The sequence below is a fragment of the Cherax quadricarinatus genome, chromosome 58 (genome assembly GCF_038502225.1).
Source record: "Cherax quadricarinatus isolate ZL_2023a chromosome 58, ASM3850222v1, whole genome shotgun sequence".
In the NCBI taxonomy this organism is placed as follows: domain Eukaryota; kingdom Metazoa; phylum Arthropoda; class Malacostraca; order Decapoda; family Parastacidae; genus Cherax; species Cherax quadricarinatus.
The window spans coordinates 6,932,193-6,951,442 of NC_091349.1; the positions used below are offsets into that span (position 1 = coordinate 6,932,193).

Consider the following 19,250-nt stretch of genomic DNA (forward strand, 5'->3'; position numbering starts at 1 on the left):
ACACCGAGAGCTGTGTATTTCTTAACGTATATACAATAAGAGGTGTATATTTATCAGTGCATATACACAGAAGTGCCTTTCAGTGTATACCGAATAGTGTATTTCTCAGTATATATACACTGAAAGGTGTGCCTCTCAGTGTATATACACAGAGGTGTATATACAGTCATATATACACAGAGGTGTATATACAGTCATATATACACAGAGGTGTATATACAGTCATATATACACAGAGGTGTATATACAGTCATATATACATCGAGGTATCTACATCTCTTAGTGATTAAAATCTCTGAAATCGATGGCCTTACATGAAAAATACAGCCTTATTGATAATCATGCAGTAGATAGTCTTGAAACCTGACCAGTAAACACAGTCTCTGCTCTGTGTTTGTTTCTAGGGCTCTTGATCCGAGGAACTGGACCTATCCTTCCAAGGACTCAGCCATGTTACCTAATATAATAATAATAATAATAATAATAATAATAATAATAATAATAATAATAATAATAATAATAATAATAATAGTAATAATAATAATAATAATAATAATAGTAATAATAGTAATACCATCCCCTGGGATACCACCCACAGCAGTAGACTAAGACCCAGGTACCTATCCTATTTACTGCTAGGTAAGTAAGGGTAACTGGAGTAAGAATGGCCAACGTGTGCACCCGTCCCAGGATCGAACCCACATGCTTCGGTTGTGAGCTAAAGGCGTTGCTACTGAGCGCTATGAACTCCTGGCGTGTCGCTGTTCAGCTTATATGAACATTCATGCTAAAGAGGAACAACAACGGCGTAAAGAACACAGGGACTTGAACATGAGTAGTTAAGCTCTCTCTCTCTCTCTCCCTCTCTCTCTCTCCCTCTCTCTCTCTCTCTCTTCTCCCCCCCCCCTTGAGGTTTCTCCACGACAGAGGCAGCGAGGTTGGGGACCCTCACACACACAGCCACAATTCCACCAGCTACCGTAGGAGTTGCAGCATCCAGAGTAGTCCTCTCAGCGTCATCCGCAGCATCACCCAGGTAAGCTCGACACAGTTACTCATCTTTCTATCTCTATTTTTCACACTGAGATTATCACATTGTATCATTTTCTATAGATAAGCTATAACGTGCCAGCATATTAATCTGGCCTTTTGAGGACGTAGGTTCGAGTCGCTAGTACCGTAAATTCCTCTGGTATTAACGTTTCCGGTACAGTGTCTAGATAAGTCAGATTTTATTCTTTGAAAATGCAGTGCAATTGCAAACATGCGATCTTAACAATGCAAAACAAGTCACATGGGGTTGGAAATCTTTAGCTCTAGATCTTTCGCGCTCTGCTGCGTCGTCAGAAGCTGTGCAGTGTTGCGAGACAGCAACAAACAGCAGGGGAAATTCTCTGAGGCAACACAGAAGGTGTCAGTGGTAATCCCTGATACCTTCTGTGGTATTGTGTGTTAGTTGTGAATTGTTTCAGCCATGGTATTGTGTGTTAGTTGTGAATTGTTTCAACCATGGTATTGTGTGTTAGATGTGAATTGTTTCAGCCATGGTATTGTGTGTTAGTTGTGAATTGTTTCAGCCATGGTATTGTGTGTTAGTTGTGAATTGTTCCAGCCATGGTATTGTGTGTTAGTTGTGAATTGTTTCAGCCATGGTATTGTGTGTTAGTTGTGAATTGTTCCAGCCATGGTATTGTGTGTTAGTTGTGAATTGTTTCAGCCATGGTATTGTGTGTTAGTTGTGAATTGTTTCAGCCATGGTATTGTGTGTTAGTTGTGAATTGTTCCAGCTACGATATTGTGTGTTAGTTGTGAATTGTTCCAGCTACGATATTGTGTGTTAGTTGTGAATTGTTCCAGCCATGGTATTGTGTGTTAGTTGTGAATTGTTTCAGCCATGGTATTGTGTGTTAGTTGTGAATTGTTTCAGCTACGATATTGTGTGTTAGTTGTGAATTGTTTCAGCCATGGTATTGTGTGTTAGTTGTGAATTGTTCCAGCCATGGTATTGTGTGTTAGTTGTGAATTGTTCCAGCCATGGTATTGTGTGTTAGTTGTGAATTGTTCCAGCCATGGTATTGTGTGTTAGTTGTGAATTGTTCCAGCTACGATATTGTGTGTTAGTTGTGAATTGTTCCAGCCACAGTATTGTGGGTTAGTTGTGAATTGTTCCAGTTGTGTATTGACCTTTTTCATATTAACATATCGGTCGATTCCCACCAAGGTGACCCGAAAAAAGAAGAAACACTTCCACCATAATTCACTCCATCACTGTCTTGCCAGAAGCTCACCTACACTACAGATATAAAACTGTAACATATCAACACCCGTCCTTTAGAGTGCAGACACTTGATTTTGATACACGAACCATGACAAGAGCCACAGCCTCCCCTCTCAGAGTAGCATCTGCCGCAACATTCAGAACAGTGACTCTCTCAAGGTTAGAGGAAGGTGGATCAAGCCTCCACTACTCTTCACTATACCAAAATGCTTTGATAAATCCTGATACAACAGAAGTTTGACGGGGGAGAAAGTGGAGAGGACCGAGACAATTTTTTCGGTCTAAATCAGTGGTTCCCAAACTTTTTCAGCTTGTTACCGAATTTAACATGCCACATAAAGCATGTTACCCCTTTCACAAAATGTTGTTATTATTGATATATATGGCTAAACGTGAACGTATACAGCCTTGCATACTCTGCTAATCCTAGCAAAACCATTGAAAACGTAAGAACCACACATATATATAAAATTAATAATAGCTACAAATTCACAGTAACAGTGGGTAAATACTAACTATATACTGCACAGGGCAGTACACATACATACCAGCTTATGTCTACCTCGGCTGATGCTCACAGATAAACTGACAGTGTGAAATAGAGGCAGCCTCAGGAAGTGAGTGACGCGTACTGGACAGGTCGATCTGGGCTACTGAGTGACTTTTGTCCTGAAGCATACTTGTCAAAATACTTTTGGGTTTCCACACACTTAGCTATATATTTCTTCTTTTCTAATACTGTATATTAGTTTTTGATGTTTATTGTTATTTGGTTTAACTTTATTACTTACTTATAATAGGTTTACTTTACAACTTTATATACTAAGACAAAGTTAACAATAATCCTCATACCGGGTACCGCATTGTTTTCTTGATTTTCAGAATTCATAACTTTTTTTCTGTCACCCCTCCATTACCCCCCAAAAATGGTTAAATTACCCCCAGGGGGTAATTTACCCCCAGTTTGGGAACCACTGGTCTAAATGAAGATGGTTTGGTTAGAGGAGAAATGTTTTCTGTGGGTTGACAGCATCAGTATGGGTGAGTACTTAGGGCAGGTCAGTAGAGGGGTGCCACAGGGATCATCTATCGGATCAGTGGCATCAGTGCCAGAGAGTACGACAAGGATCATCTCTTGGATCAGTGGCATCATTTCCACATGGATCATCTCTCGGATCAGTGACATCAGTGCCAGAAGAATGTCACATGGATCATTTCTTGGATCAGTGGCATCAATGCCAGAGAGTGCCACAAGGATCATTTCCTGGATCAGTGGAGAGACAAAAAGACCTCTACATCTGACGACAGTAGAGAACAGAAGGATCAGCAAAGACATGATTACGACATGCAAAATACTCAGAGGCAAAAAACAGGTACAAGAGAGAACAACTTGAAGCTAAAAGATAGACACGAGCTACAGGAATGTCAGGAAGCGCTTGTTTAGCTTAGGATGGTTAGAAAGTGGGAAGACCCTGAATGGTGAATTAGACTCTTTACACAGCTTTAAGAAGAGGTATGACAGGACCCCACGATGTTGATAGAAAGCGACCCTTATAATGGTCAGTTATGAGGCAGAGTAAGGTGCGGAGACTCGACCCTAGTAACCCAAAGAAAAGGAAGTACAGAATTGACAGAACAACCTTAGACTCTTTCTTGATTACCTTTGTTATAATTCTCTGATTACCTTTGCATTACCTCTCCTATTACCTTATTTCTTAGTATTACCTCGATTACCTTACATTCTACGCATCTCCTCACAAACTAATTCCTTGTTCGTTACGCAAAGTAATCAGCGTTATGACATTCCTTGGTAACTGCTCGCTGTTGCTTTGAGCAGTGAGGGAGACTGTGATCATTCTCGTGGTTCATGGATGATGAAGTTTAAGTGAATTTATTCTTGTATTAAGTGAATTTATTCTGTCAGTAAATACGGTAAGGCACAAATATGGATGTAATAAGAATGTTAGAGAAATGTGTTTCAGTTGCTGGTAATTTAGTTGCAATGGGTTACAGGAAGTGTTTTTTGACTCTTGTTTTTATTTCAGACGTTTTTATGAGAGGACTAAGTGTACGAAATCCAAGATGATGGCTTTCTCGGTGAATGCTATTAGCTTCATCTTCTTCCTCCTGATGGCGAAGCCAGCCTTCGTCAAGAATGTCGTCCATGCTACTGGTGAAGGAAATTCTGCAAGCAGCACTAGCAGCAGCATTAGGATTCTTCTTGAGAACAAACTCTTGTCGCAGCTGCTGGAGGCTGCTGGAACAAGGAATCTCAAAGCGACACTGCTCGGCACTTCACTCTTAGGGAAGCTCGTTGTTGGGGATGACAGAGAGGTCGCTCTTGATGAGATCAAGTCCTTCCTGCTGAAAGAACTGCCAGACTTCGAGGTGGTGAGCAACATGGTGACAGATGGATTCGGGGTTAACAACGACGTCCTGAAACCTTTCGTGAAAATTGTAAACAAGATGAGTAAGCTGAGCAAGAGGAAGCCATCGAAGGCCAAGAATGTAGTCGAATCCGTCCTGGAATTTGTCGATCATTATGTGAACCCAAATGAAGCAGAGACGAGCGAGGAATCCGTCGATGATGTTACCAGCGAAGGGCCTCATGACAACACCTTCGACTACGCTAGTGACATCAAGATGCACTTCGTCAATGCTGCCAAGGAGCTGTTAGAGAGCAAGTTTGGTAGTAACTTGACCTCCGCCATCGCTTCCTCGGAAGGTGAGATCCCAACAGATATGTCAAGACTCAACATGACCAGATCCAGTACATGGATGATCATCAAGTCGACCTGGCAGCGCCTCTTGGCCTATGTCAGGGAAGAAAACTCGATGGAGAGCTTTATGCAGCTGACACCAGTCAAGGCCATAGACCGCATTTTAAGTCTTGGAGACGATGTCAGTCTCGCTAACTTCTTGACCAAGAAACTGGACCCGGACTTCGCTGAGTTTCTTGCAGAAGAGATCAACCCGTACTTCGGTCCCCTCCGAGACTTCAACAGCTTTTACAACTTCACCAGAGACAATGGATTCAGCGGGATCATTGACTACTTCAAATCCGAGAAATTCAGCTACACTATAAATGTCATATCACGGTTCATCTCCGCCTACCTCGAAGACGCGGTGTCGGACGAGGTAGTAAATCAATACATAGAGTTTATCTCCTTCAACAACACCGAGCTTCACAACTTTTACAAGTCCGTTTTAAGGAGCCAAGACAGGATCGCAAACACTGACGTATTCGACCGAACTGTCACAAATGACTCCGCTTCATCTGTTACGAACGTAACTCTGCGTTACAAAAGAAACGTGTTACAGGACATCGTCACTAGCCACAAGCTGGACGAAGTTTCCGGTCAATTCAGCTCTGAAGTGACTACTGAAGACTTCGGAAGACAGATTCAGCGGTATGGCGCGATGAGAACATCTAACACCGCCCTGTATGACCCTGCCAGGGATGGTATGTATGGTGGTGGTGGTGGAGGATACGGCGGTGGGGGAGGATACGGTACCATGAACATGAACTCCCTAGACCCGTACGTCACCCTGGGCTCCCTAGCACTGGGTACCATCCTGGGGTTCTTGCTGTACCGAGCTCTGAGAGGGACGCGCAGGAGGGGCAGGCGAGACATCGGCGATGGTTCTCTGTCGTTATGGTTGTCAGATATCCCAGATAGAGTACTCTCGTGGGGCGCCAGCGTCGATCTGGTGAAGGAAGATGCTCATAACTTCAACAAGACTGGACAGGAAGAGTTCAACTTACCGGATTCCCTGAGGGGCGACTTGTGGTCCACTGACCCCTTAGTAGGAGACAACCTACTGGACAACCAGCTGGAGGAGGACGATATGGCTGACCACCTGAACCAGCTGTGGAGGGTATACAAACACAGTAATGAGACCACTTGCGTCCACTCCCACCTGTGTGGAATGATGACAAACAGCACAACAGAGCACCTCACTGGCAGAGACTCCAGCGTTGCTCTTCTTATGTAAGTGTAAACACATTTCTTCCTTTCCCTGACACTCTTGCTTTCACAATGATCCCAGATGGGCTGAAATGCCATCCAGTTTTCCTCTCCCACAGCCTGTCTGGCTAGGGACAAGGCCGCCATTAGTGATATGAGGATAGAGCCTCCTCTACCCCTTTTGCCGAATGACCCATTAGGTTTAGAACTCCGTGAAACACAGAGCTCTAAAATCTAAAGTTTTCGTAGAGGCCAAAGAGCTAAGCAGAATAATGAGAATAAGGATTTAATGTTTTTATAACTGTGCATAAAACGTTTTTAATGTGAAATATTTATTTCCAGGGCCTCGATAAGTAATCTGATGGGCGTGGTAGGGTCAGGTCAGCTGCTGGATGACGTGGCTAAGAGCCTGGTAGTAGGTGACCTCTTCACCTGCCCCACCTTCACCACCACCTGCCATCACCACCTCCTCTAGGTACCTGATGGGCCGACAACCTGACGATCTGGCTATCTTATGACCTGGAAGCTTCAGACCTGGCAACTTGACGATCAGTTGGCTGCCTGCCAGACCTGGCAACCTTGACGAACTACTGACAGCGGCAAATACTGATCTGCCTACCTGACCTGGTAACATGACTTGACTGTCTACTGAACCTGGCACTGTGACGACCTGACAAACTACTGACCTGGAAACCTGAAGAAGTAATGACCGGGTGACTCTAAAGAACTAGAAAACGCGACAGACTTTAGAGAACGAAGAACTTAAAAACAGGAAAGAATAACAAGAAAACAGAAAAAATATACACTCACAAACACACACACACACATACGTCCCTCTAATGGAAAGTAAACACCGACGGTTCAGGATGATGTAGAATGTATAGAAGCGTCGTAGTCTCTACAATAGAGAGGAAAACAACATGGATGCAGGATAGGGTCTCTCTGGGACAACGTCTCGCTCTGTGTGTTAGCTTCCTACACAGGGCGAAAGATGCGTCTTATCTTCGCAAGTATAAAGGAACGTGACGAGCGACGTGTCGTCAGGAAACCGTTCTGGAACATTTCCCCAATCAATCAGTGACTTTTAAAAGAAGGAGAACTTGAACAAGAGATAGTAGACGAAAACTGAACAAGGGAACGTAGACGAAAACTGAACAAGGGAACGTAGACGAAAACTGAACAAGGGAACGTAGACGAAAGCTGAACAAGGGAACGTAGACGAAAACTGAACAAGGGAACGTAGACGAAAACTGAACAAGGGAACGTAGACGAAAACTGAACAAGGGAACGTAGACGAAAACTGAACAAGGGAACGTAGACGAAAACTGAACAAGGGAACGTAGACGAAAATTGAACAAGTGAACGGAGATATAAAAGCAGAACGAAGTACAGTCACAATATTGTGTCCCCTATTATATATTGTATACGAAAAAAATTCTGAGTACACACAGTAGATTTATTTAGTAGATTTATAGGAGTATTTATTGAGATATACAATAACTATATTTAATATATTAAAACTATATTTATAAGTAGATAATTAAGATCTTTAAACGGGTGGAGGAGTAAGCCAGTGTAAGGCCTCAGTCAGATGACCAAAAGCTCCAGCTGCTGGTCATTATATTACCCACGTCAGGACACACTTGTCCTGTTTCCTGACAGAACCTACCTAACTTAACTATACACCTACTGAAGGTATATTTCTAAGATTATATCTATATATTAACTAGACCCTTCAAGCAGACTTATATTCCAATATAATCAAATATAACTACATTATACGCTGATCACAGATACTTTCACAGCCATAAAGATATATTCACTGGTATAACCTATACCCAAACTATGTTATATGATTATATATGGAATTATTAGCATAATTTTGGCTCATGAAAGATTATTTTCTTTGGGAAAATTATTATACAATATAAATTTATTCGGAAAAATAATGTTTATTTTCACCTCTGTAATATATATATATATATATATATATATATATATATATATATATATATATATATATATATATATATATATATATATATATATATATATATATATATACATATATATATATATATATATATATATATATATATATATATATATATATATATATATATATATATATATATATATATATATATATATATATATATATATATATATATATATAATTGAAAAATAAATAGGTTTATCTTAAAAATAAAAGAGATATCTTTGAAATATAGACAAGTATCTTTAAAGCAAAGCCGGTTAGCTTTATGATAGAGATGAGTATCTCTAAGATAGTGACGAGTATCTTTAAAGGTAAAGACGAGTATCTCTAAGATAACAATGAGTATCTCTAAGATAACAATGAGTATCTCTAAGATAACAATGAGTATCTCTAAGATAACAATGAGTATCTCTAAGTTAATAATGAGTATCTCTAAGATAAAGATAATTATCTTCATGAAAAATTCATTATCTCTGATACAATACAACACAATACAATACAATTCGGTGCAACAGAATACAAAACAACAATAAAAGTAATACAACACAATACAGTAGAAGTAAAATACAACATAATACAACACAGTACAGCAGAATACAACAGAATACAGTACAATACAACACAATACAATACAATACAACACAATACAGTACAATGCAACACAATACAGTATAATACAACACAATTCAGCCTCGCGAGAGGGATGCGATACGTATCTTTTGTTGCTGAAGGGATCTTGATCCAAGATAATGGAGCTTCATTCGCTTTCCTCGGATCAAACCTGATTACCTTCCATTCCTAAGGAGATTATTAAACTCGTACGGGCTTAATGCTTCCCACCACTTTAACAACAACAATAATAATAATAATAATAATAATAATAATAATAATAATAATAATAATGACAATAAAAATAATAATAATAATAATAATAATAATAATAATAATAATAATAATAATAATAATAATAATAATAATGACAATAATAATAATAATAATAATAATAATAATAATAATAATAATAATAATAATAATAATAATAATAATAATAATAATAATAATAATAATAATAATAATGATAGTAATTATAATGATAATAATTATAATAATAGACTGTAAATGAGCTGAGTGTATGTATATATATACATCAGCTGCCACACCTCCCTATGCCCTCGGATGGCGGCCCAAGAGCTAGCATTGCTGGCTGCACCATTCTTGTAGGGTTGGGTGGTCCTGTGGTTTAAAGCGTCATGTTGGTCTCTCTTACCATGAGGCAAGCCAGTTTAACATGGGTTCAAATCCTTGGCTAGCGCAGTGTTGTTATATATATATATATATATATATATATATATATATATATATATATATATATATATATATATATATATATATATATATATATATATATATATATATATATATATATATATATATAGAGAGAGAGAGAGAGAGAGAGAGAGAGAGAGAATCCTGGATAGATCTGTCACTCCAGCAGAGCCTTCAACACAGGAGGGATGTGGGTGGCCTTACTGTTATGTACAAGGCCAATATTGTCAAAGTACCACACTTAGATCCACTTCCAGGACAGCGAGAAGCAAGCTTCTATACCACAAGACGGGCAGTCAGCAGCACCTTCACTCTGGCCCATACTAGGCAGGTCCTTTACAATTCATCCCACTAACAAAACGTTTGCCCAACCCAATTTTCAATGCTACCCAAGAAATAAGCTCTGATGTGCAAGTCCCACTCAAATCCAACCCCTCTCACTCATGTATTTATCCTATCTAAATTTGAAACTACCCTAAGTTCTAGCCTCAATAACCCAACTAGGTAGACTGTTCCACTCATCATCTAACCTATTTTCCAAATCAATATCTTTCTACATCCTTTCTAATCTAAAACATCCTTACTAAATCTTGATCACTTGTAACATATTAAGTTCTTATAAGAACACATGAATGGAGGAACATTGCAGGAGCCTGGCCCTCTCGTACTAGGGATGTCCTTCTAAAGAGATCACTGGTGAGGTCTCTACATCACTGATGAAGCCTCTACATCACTAGTGAGGCCTCTACATCACTAGTGAGGCCTCTACATCACTGGTGAGGCCTCTACATCACTGGTGAGGCCTCTACATCACTGGTGAGGCCTCTACATCACTGGTGAGGCCTCTACATCACTGGTGAGGCCTCTACATCACTGGTGAGGCCTCTACATCACTGGTGAGGCCTCTACATCACTGGTGAGGCCTCTACATCACTGGTGAGGCCTCTACATCACTGGTGAGGCCTCTACATCACTAGTGAGGCCTCTACATCACTGGTGAGGCCTCTACATCACTGGTGAGGCCTCTACATCACTAGTGAGGCCTCTACATCACTAGTGAGGCCTCTACATCACTGGTGAGGCCTCTACATCACTGGTGAGGCCTCTACATCACTAGTGAGGCCTCTACATCACTGGTGAGGCCTCTACATCACTGGTGAGGCCTCTACATCACTAGTGAGGCCTCTACATCACTAGTGAGGCCTCTACATCACTGGTGAGGCCTCTACATCACTGGTGAGGCCTCTACATCACTGGTGAGGCCTCTACATCACTAGTGAGGCCTCTACATCACTAGTGAGGCCTCTACATCACTAGTGAGGCCTCTACATCACTGGTGAGGCCTCTACATCACTAGTCAGGCCTCTACATCACTGGTGAGGCCTCTACATCACTGGTGAGGCCTCTACATCACTAGTGAGGCCTCTACATCACTAGTGAGGCCTCTACATCACTGGTGAGGCCTCTACATCACTGGTGAGGCCTCTACATCACTAGTGAGGCCTCTACATCACTGGTGAGGCCTCTACATCACTGGTGAGGCCTCTACATCACTGGTGAGGCCTCTACATCACTAGTGAGGCCTCTACATCACTGGTGAGGCCTCTACATCACTGGTGAGGCCTCTACATCACTAGTGAGACCTCTACATCACTGGTGAGGCCTCTACATCACTAGTGAGGCCTCTACATCACTGGTGAGGCCTCTACATCACTAGTGAGGCCTCTACATCACTGGTGAGGCCTCTACATCACTGGTGAGGCCTCTACATCACTGGTGAGGCCTCTACATCACTAGTGAGGCCTCTACATCACTGGTGAGGCCTCTACATCACTGGTGAGGCCTCTACATCACTAGTGAGGCCTCTACATCACTGGTGAGGCCTCTACATCACTGGTGAGGCCTCTACATCACTAGTGACCCCTCTACATCACTAGTGAGGCCTCTACATCACTGGTGAGGCCTCTACATCCCTGGTGAGGCCTCTACATCACTGGTGAGGCCTCTACATCACTAGTGAGGCCTCTACATCACTGGTGAGGCCTCTACATCACTAGTGAGGCCTCTACATCACTAGTGAGGCCTCTACATCACTGGTGAGGCCTCTACATCCCTGGTGAGGCCTCTACATCACTAGTGAGGCCTCTACATCACTGGTGAGGCCTCTACATCACTAGTGAGGCCTCTACATCACTGGTGAGGCCTCTACATCACTAGTGAGGCCTCTACATCACTGGTGAGGCCTCTACATCACTGGTGAGGCCTCTACATCACTAGTGAGGCCTCTACATCACTGGTGAGGCCTCTACATCACTAGTGAGGCCTCTACATCACTGGTGAGGCCTCTACATCACTGGTGAGGCCTCTACATCACTGGTGAGGCCTCTACATCACTGGTGAGGCCTCTACATCACTAGTGAGGCCTCTACATCACTGGTGAGGCCTCTACATCACTGGTGAGGCCTCTACATCACTAGTGAGGCCTCTACATCACTGGTGAGGCCTCTACATCACTAGTGAGGCCTCTACATCACTGGTGAGGCCTCTACATCACTAGTGAGGCCTCTACATCACTGGTGAGGCCTCTACATCACTGGTGAGGCCTCTACATCACTAGTGAGGCCTCTACATCACTGGCGAGGCCTCTACATCACTAGTGAGGCCTCTACATCACTGGTGAGGCCTCTACATCACTGGTGAGGCCTCTACATCACTAGTGAGGCCTCTACATCACTGGTGAGGCCTCTACATCACTAGTGAGGCCTCTACATCACTGGTGAGGCCTCTACATCACTGGTGAGGCCTCTACATCACTAGTGAGGCCTCTACATCACTGGTGAGGCCTCTACATCACTGGTGAGGAATCTACATCACTGGTGAGGCCTCTACATCACTGGTGAGGCCTCTACATCACTAGTGAGGCCTCTACATCACTAGTGAGGCCTCTACATCACTGGTGAGGCCTCTACATCACTAGTGAGGCCTCTACATCACTAGTGAGGCCTCTACATCACTGGTGAGGCCTCTACATCACTGGTGAGGCCTCTACATCACTAGTGAGGCCTCTACATCACTAGTGAGGCCTCTACATCACTAGTGAGGCCTCTACATCACTAGTGAGGCCTCTACATCACTGGTGAGGCCTCTACATCACTAGTGAGGCCTCTACATCACTAGTGAGGCCTCTACATCACTGGTGAGGCCTCTACATCACTAGTGAGGCCTCTACATCACTGGTGAGGCCTCTACATCACTGGTGAGGCCTCTACATCACTGGTGAGGCCTCTACATCACTAGTAAGGCCTCTACATCACTGGTGAGGCCTCTACATCACTGGTGAGGCCTCTACATCACTGGTGAGGCCTCTACATCACTGGTGAGGCCTCTACATCACTGGTGAGGCCTCTACATCACTGGTGAGGCCTCTACATCACTGGTGAGGCCTCTACATCACTAGTGAGGCCTCTACATCACTGGTGAGGCCTCTACATCACTAGTGAGGCCTCTACATCACTGGTGAGGCCTCTACATCACTAGTGAGGCCTCTACATCACTGGTGAGGCCTCTACATCACTAGTGAGGCCTCTACATCACTGGTGAGGCCTCTACATCACTAGTGAGGCCTCTACATCACTGGTGAGGCCTCTACATCACTGGTGAGGCCTCTACATCACTGGTGAGGCCTCTACATCACTAGTGAGACCTCTACATCACTGGTGAGGCCTCTACATCACTAGTGAGGCCTCTACATCACTGGTGAGGCCTCTACATCACTGGTGAGGCCTCTACATCACTGGTGAGGCCTCTACATCACTAGTGAGACCTCTACATCACTGGTGAGGCCTCTACATCACTAGTGAGGCCTCTACATCACTGGTGAGGCCTCTACATCACTAGTGAGGCCTCTACATCACTGGTGAGGCCTCTACATCACTGGTGAGGCCTCTACATCACTGGTGAGGCCTCTACATCACTAGTGAGACCTCTACATCACTGGTGAGGCCTCTACATCACTAGTGAGGCCTCTACATCACTGGTGAGGCCTCTACATCACTAGTGAGGCCTCTACATCACTGGTGAGGCCTCTACATCACTGGTGAGGCCTCTACATCACTGGTGAGGCCTCTACATCACTAGTGAGGCCTCTACATCACTGGTGAGGCCTCTACATCACTGGTGAGGCCTCTACATCACTAGTGAGACCTCTACATCACTGGTGAGGCCTCTACATCACTGGTGAGGCCTCTACATCACTAGTGAGGCCTCTACATCACTGGTGAGGCCTCTACATCACTAGTGAGACCTCTACATCACTGGTGAGGCCTCTACATCACTAGTGAGGCCTCTACATCACTGGTGAGGCCTCTACATCACTAGTGAGGCCTCTACATCACTGGTGAGGCCTCTACATCACTGGTGAGGCCTCTACATCACTAGTGAGGCCTCTACATCACTGGTGAGGCCTCTACATCACTAGTGAGGCCTCTACATCACTGGTGAGGCCTCTACATCACTAGTGAGGCCTCTACATCACTGGTGAGGCCTCTACATCCCTGGTGAGGCCTCTACATCACTAGTGAGGCCTCTACATCACTGGTGAGGCCTCTACATCACTGGTGAGGCCTCTACATCACTAGTGAGGCCTCTACATCACTGGTGAGGCCTCTACATCACTGGTGAGGCCTCTACATCACTGGTGAGGCCTCTACATCACTGGTGAGGCCTCTACATCACTAGTGAGGCCTCTACATCACTAGTGAGGCCTCTACATCACTGGTGAGGCCTCTACATCACTAGTGAGGCCTCTACATCACTGGTGAGGCCTCTACATCACTAGTGAGGCCTCTACATCACTGGTGAGGCCTCTACATCACTGGTGAGGCCTCTACATCACTGGTGAGGCCTCTACATCACTAGTGAGGCCTCTACATCACTGGTGAGGCCTCTACATCACTAGTGAGGCCTCTACATCACTGGTGAGGCCTCTACATCACTGGTGAGGCCTCTACATCACTGGTGAGGCCTCTACATCACTGGTGAGGCCTCTACATCACTGGTGAGGCCTCTACATCACTGGTGAGGCCTCTACATCACTGGTGAGGCCTCTACATCACTGGTGAGGCCTCTACATCACTAGTGAGGCCTCTACATCACTAGTGAGGCCTCTACATCACTAGTGAGGCCTCAATTAGATTATGCTGCTCAGTTTTGCAATAAAAATTATGTGATAATAAAACCAATGCCCATAACTGAATGACGGGAGTACAAGTTGGACTTGTGAGAAAGGTGTGCCTAGAGTTATGATTTGTACTCGAACACCTTGCAACAGTGAGGACACTGATGGCCACGTTTTGGACAGCGAAGTATTGCTCTAACTTAGCTTTGAACTTGTCAATGTCGGAGCAGAAATGGTATTAATGAATGTTATATTTTTTCCGTTTTTTTAAGGGCTGGATCTCCTGATCCTGGATTCTTGATTCCTCGCAGTTAGAATGGTGAGTTAGGTGTCGCTCAAGCCAGCCTTTGTATGTGAAAATCTTGGAACAGTGAGGACACTGCTGTCTTCCAGCACAAACATTCTCAGTTTTTGGTGAGAGAGCTGGGTACCCGCAAAGTAAATTGTTAGACGCTAGCATAATTTGTTCCTGAATCTTACGAACCGTAATAGTACTTGTTTATTTTTGTGGGTGAGAAAGTGCCTCTTCAGCTGACTGTTATAATTAAAAGTCTTGTTGCATTGAGTACACTGGTAGACCTTGGGGTTTTTAAGTCCCCGAGCAGGAAGTTTCTTGTCATCCGGAACAGTCGCTCGAGTATGGCACCAGAGAAGGTGTTGCGCTAAATTGGATTCGTAAGTGTAAATCTTGAGGCAATTAGAACACTGATGCAGCCGAAGTCCTTTTTGATTAGTGACTTCCATGTTTTTACATCCGAAGGTGGAACGCCCACAACGTTTCACCTTTGATTCTCTGATTTCACCTTCGTAGTCCTGTGTTTGATCTTCTATTTCTACATTTGTGCTTTCATTGAGTAAAAGACGTTCAAATTCGCCTTTATATTCGATCTCATTCTCGTCTCTGGCTGAAGGTTTGTTGAGTGGATGATCACTAAACAACTCCACTAAACAATTCAGAGAGCCAAAGGTGGAACTCCCATGGCGTTCCACCTTTGGCTCTCTGAATTCTTCTTCCTGGTCTTGTGTTTGGTCTTCGGTGTCTACATTTTTGCATTCACTGAGTAAAAGACGTTCAAATTCGCCTACGTATTCGACATGATTCTCTTCTCCTGCTGAAGGTTCCTAGAGAGGATAACCACAAAACACATCCATTAAGTGACAGTTTAAATCGCTGTTCAAAAGAGCCATATGGGAAACACTTTGAGTCATCGATGAGTCTGGCAAACTAATGAGATCATTTATCCCCAGAATGACTCGAGTATGGAACACATTTGTACAGCATTATGATGTCAACGAGATAAAGTCATGATGAATGGTTTGAAAAACCGACAAGTTGATGATTGAGACACTTATGCAGCATATGGGAATCTTTATTCAGGAAACGTTTCGCCACACAGTGGCTTCATCAGTCCAATACAAAGAGGAAGGCGTAAGGAAAGGAGGAGTATGAGGTAATCAGTCCCTCAGCCTGGAGTCGATGTGTTCAGTCCATCAATCTACAAGATTGATGGACTGAACACATCGACTCCAGGCTGAGGGACTGATTACCTCATACTCCTCCTTTCCTTACGCCTTCCTCTTTGTATTGGACTGATGAAGCCACTGTGTGGCGAAACGTTTCCTGAATAAAGATTCCCATATGCTGCATAAGTGTCTCAATCATCGAGATAAAGTCAGTTGATCAAATGAAAATACTGGCCCACAGATGGCTCCAACTTCATCCTGTTCCCTACTTGTATGTCTCATAACAATAAAAATGCTTTCAAATGAGCTGATGTAGGTAACAGCTCTTAGCTTGCCAATAAAGTTAGGAATCCTTAACCTGTAAATAGCTTGTCAATAAAGCTAGGGATCCTTAACCTAACATTGTCAGACCCTGTGTAAGAGAGAGAGAGAGAGAGAGAGAGAGAGAGAGAGAGAGAGAGAGAGCACAGTAAACAGGTGATATAACAGTACCAAAGGTCCTTGATAGTGTAAGAAATCTCTCAAGCACTGGTAGTCAACAGAGGGCATGCAACCTTGATAACTCTCGTGTAGTAGATAGGGTTTAAACCTAATATATCAGTTGACTCAAAATGCTAAACTCTTGCTCAGGGACTTGTTCAGCGTGAGCATGATCCAGTGAACGTACGACCTCACGACTACAGATCGCACGGTTCATCGTTGTGGAGGTTGGCAGGGGAACTTTAACGGCATTAAAAGCCACGATCTGTGACCCAGCGTCTGACTGCTTGATCGACGCCAGTGACGCTACCAGGTGGAGGAGGAGCGCCAGGCAAGCGTCATTCTCCGGAACCGGGAGTGGGTGAGACTACGCCCACTGTGGGCGGGGTGGAAGAGTGGGTGGGAGGCATCCATGTGATCTGTAAAAAAAGCGAGAGACATAGAGCTAGAGAGAGAGAGAGAGAGACGGGGGGAGGCAGGGAGAGAGGGGGGGATGGAGGCGTTAGACACTTTCCTGCATCGATGGATGACAGATATGTCTCAGTACTCCTGGAGGCTCCGGGCTGTCAAGACGTCAGACACAAGACTTCTCAGTCACTTCTTCCTCCTGAGGCCACGACGGACAGGCTCCTTCAACAGGCAGGTAGTGTAGCAGGCAAGTAGGCTCAAATCCCCATTTTTTTTTCCACCACTCAGGATCTGTCTGAAGATCCAGCATCAACATCGGTCACTACCAGCTCGTACCTAGTACCGTTATTGATGCTAGGTACGTACCTACTACCACCCTGTACCTAGCATCGATAACACCACTAGGTACGAGGTAGTCTTGTATAAAATCTTCAGGCGACCTTCAGAGATAATCACACCTCGAAGGAGCACAGAAGCTCTAGTTCAGGGCCTCCCTCGGACAGGTGCGTCCTTCAGGGCCTCCCTCAGACAGGTGCGTCCTTCAGGGCCTCCCTCAGGCAGGTGCGTCCTTCAGGACCTCCCTCGGACAGGTGCGTCCTTCAGGGCCTCCCTCAGGCAGGTGCGTCCTTCAGGGCCTCCCTCAGGTGCGTCCTTCAGGGCCTCCCTCAGACAGGTGCGTCCTTCAGGGCCTCCCTCAGGCAGGTGCGTCCCCCCATCCCATCATCTCAGAAAGAAAACCATCCTACGGTTTAAAACATACAGTTGGAAATGATCAAAGAACCCAGCAGTTCGCCCTGCAAGCTGCCAAATCCTTCCTGATCTATACCTTGTCAAGTTAGCACTTGTAATCAGTGGGTGTGTTGTGATTGGCTCTAGCAACACTATTATAATTCACTCTTTAGATCGTAAAGAGACGAGAAAACATTCTTTGATTTTCTCACGGCCGTAGAGGACTTTCCGACGGCTTTTCTTCATTTCAGTCTACCCCTTCACTGTAACCCGGTGATTTTTTTTTTTTTGAAAGCTCTCTGCACTCTCTTACTTATAAGAGACTTTTCAAAGTTTATTTAGAATAAACTCCGAGAGCAGAGAACGACACAGCAGAAAAATTCTCTCCCGGTCGCCCTCAAGAGTACTTGAGTTAGCAACAATTGCGAACTTCATCTAGAGAAATTACATTACGTAAATTTCTAGATGAGTCTTCTAGTGTTGAGCTTCAGTTGTTGGGCCGCAGTTTAACCTCCTGTTTGCTGACGTAACCAGGTGTTACATTGGTTTAAGTTCAGCCTCATTTCTGTTCATACTGTGTTGGCTTTTAATGTTCCACAGATCCGCTACAACGACTGTGTGTACGTGTTGCATGATTCCTGTTTGTGTGTTTTGTGCACTTACACTCCACCAGTGTCCCTTAAACAGTATGTGTCCACCATATGTAATCATCCGAGCATCGTGGATGTTGTGATCATATCCCTCCTCTTTCTCCGTGCCTCACAGCGTCGTAAGTTCGAGGTAACGCATTCTATCTTCGTTAATTGTAGTTCCTTGCTCTAATTGCCAGTCGTGTTGCAAACCCTGGGACCCTCTCAGCTTCATTACGTAGTTTATGGTGTGTTATGGTAGTTTATGGTGTGTTATGGTAGTTTATGGTGTGTTATGGCTGAGTACAGGAGTCTCTCCTGGCGACTCACTTTATCTCTCTTATACGACTCTGTTTTTTCCATTTTTTCCGTAATCTTTAACTTCCTTTAACCATAATAGAGCATAATCGTTATGGTGCAACTCCTGGGAAGTTCCTTAACGAAGACCTTTTGTAGTCTAGGAAGATGCAGTCAACCCATACTAATATTTCCTGTCAATTTCCCACCGAGTCTATCCCGTATTTCTGTTAGATTTATGAGGCAGGATTTTCTTCTGAGACGAATAAGGAGGTGGATTAGTTTGGCTGAATAAATCCGCTCGAAATGCGCAAATTGGCGATGAAACCGGAATGTTTCGGTCTGTTGTGGAACATTATCAGTTCGGTCTACGATGGATCGAAATGTTGCCTTAGATTCATTACTAATCTGTGGGTTACATACGGGACTAATCCTCTGAGTCTGTCCCTGTGTGGACTTAAGAAGTCTGTTACTACTACTACTGCTACTACTATGG

The 19,250-nt window shown here is 43.9% G+C and overlaps 2 protein-coding genes across 2 annotated transcripts in view; both read left to right on the forward strand.

The window, feature by feature from the left end:
- The first annotated feature begins 4,022 nt into the window (after positions 1–4,022).
- Positions 4,023–7,609, forward strand: LOC128697951 (uncharacterized). The gene is made up of 2 exons (XM_053789937.2): positions 4,023–6,270; positions 6,589–7,609. Exons 1-2 carry the CDS (start codon positions 4,361–4,363, stop codon positions 6,719–6,721), a joined length of 2,043 nt encoding a protein of 680 aa, XP_053645912.2. The 5' UTR covers positions 4,023–4,360; the 3' UTR covers positions 6,722–7,609.
- A 9,604-nt stretch (positions 7,610–17,213) lies between these two features.
- The window catches only part of LOC128697968 (uncharacterized), a 14,144-nt gene continuing 12,107 nt past the window's right edge, over positions 17,214–19,250 (forward strand). Inside the window, exons 1-3 of the mRNA XM_070097456.1 lie at positions 17,214–17,350; positions 17,535–17,772; positions 18,429–18,597. Of these exons, the coding sequence (XP_069953557.1) occupies positions 17,214–17,350; positions 17,535–17,772; positions 18,429–18,597 (544 nt within the window). The remainder of the gene's footprint in view (positions 17,351–17,534; positions 17,773–18,428; positions 18,598–19,250) is intronic.

What these genes read in the sequence shown, in the direction of transcription:
- LOC128697951 (XM_053789937.2), top strand. Translation starts at nt 4,361, where the DNA reads ATGATGGCTTTCTCGGTGAATGCTATTAGCTTCATCTTCTTCCTCCTG. An exon ending in TCCAGCGTTGCTCTTCTTAT is followed by an intron (nt 6,271 to 6,588) that starts GTAAGTGTAAAC and finishes ATTTATTTCCAG; the next exon opens with GGCCTCGATAAGTAATCTGA.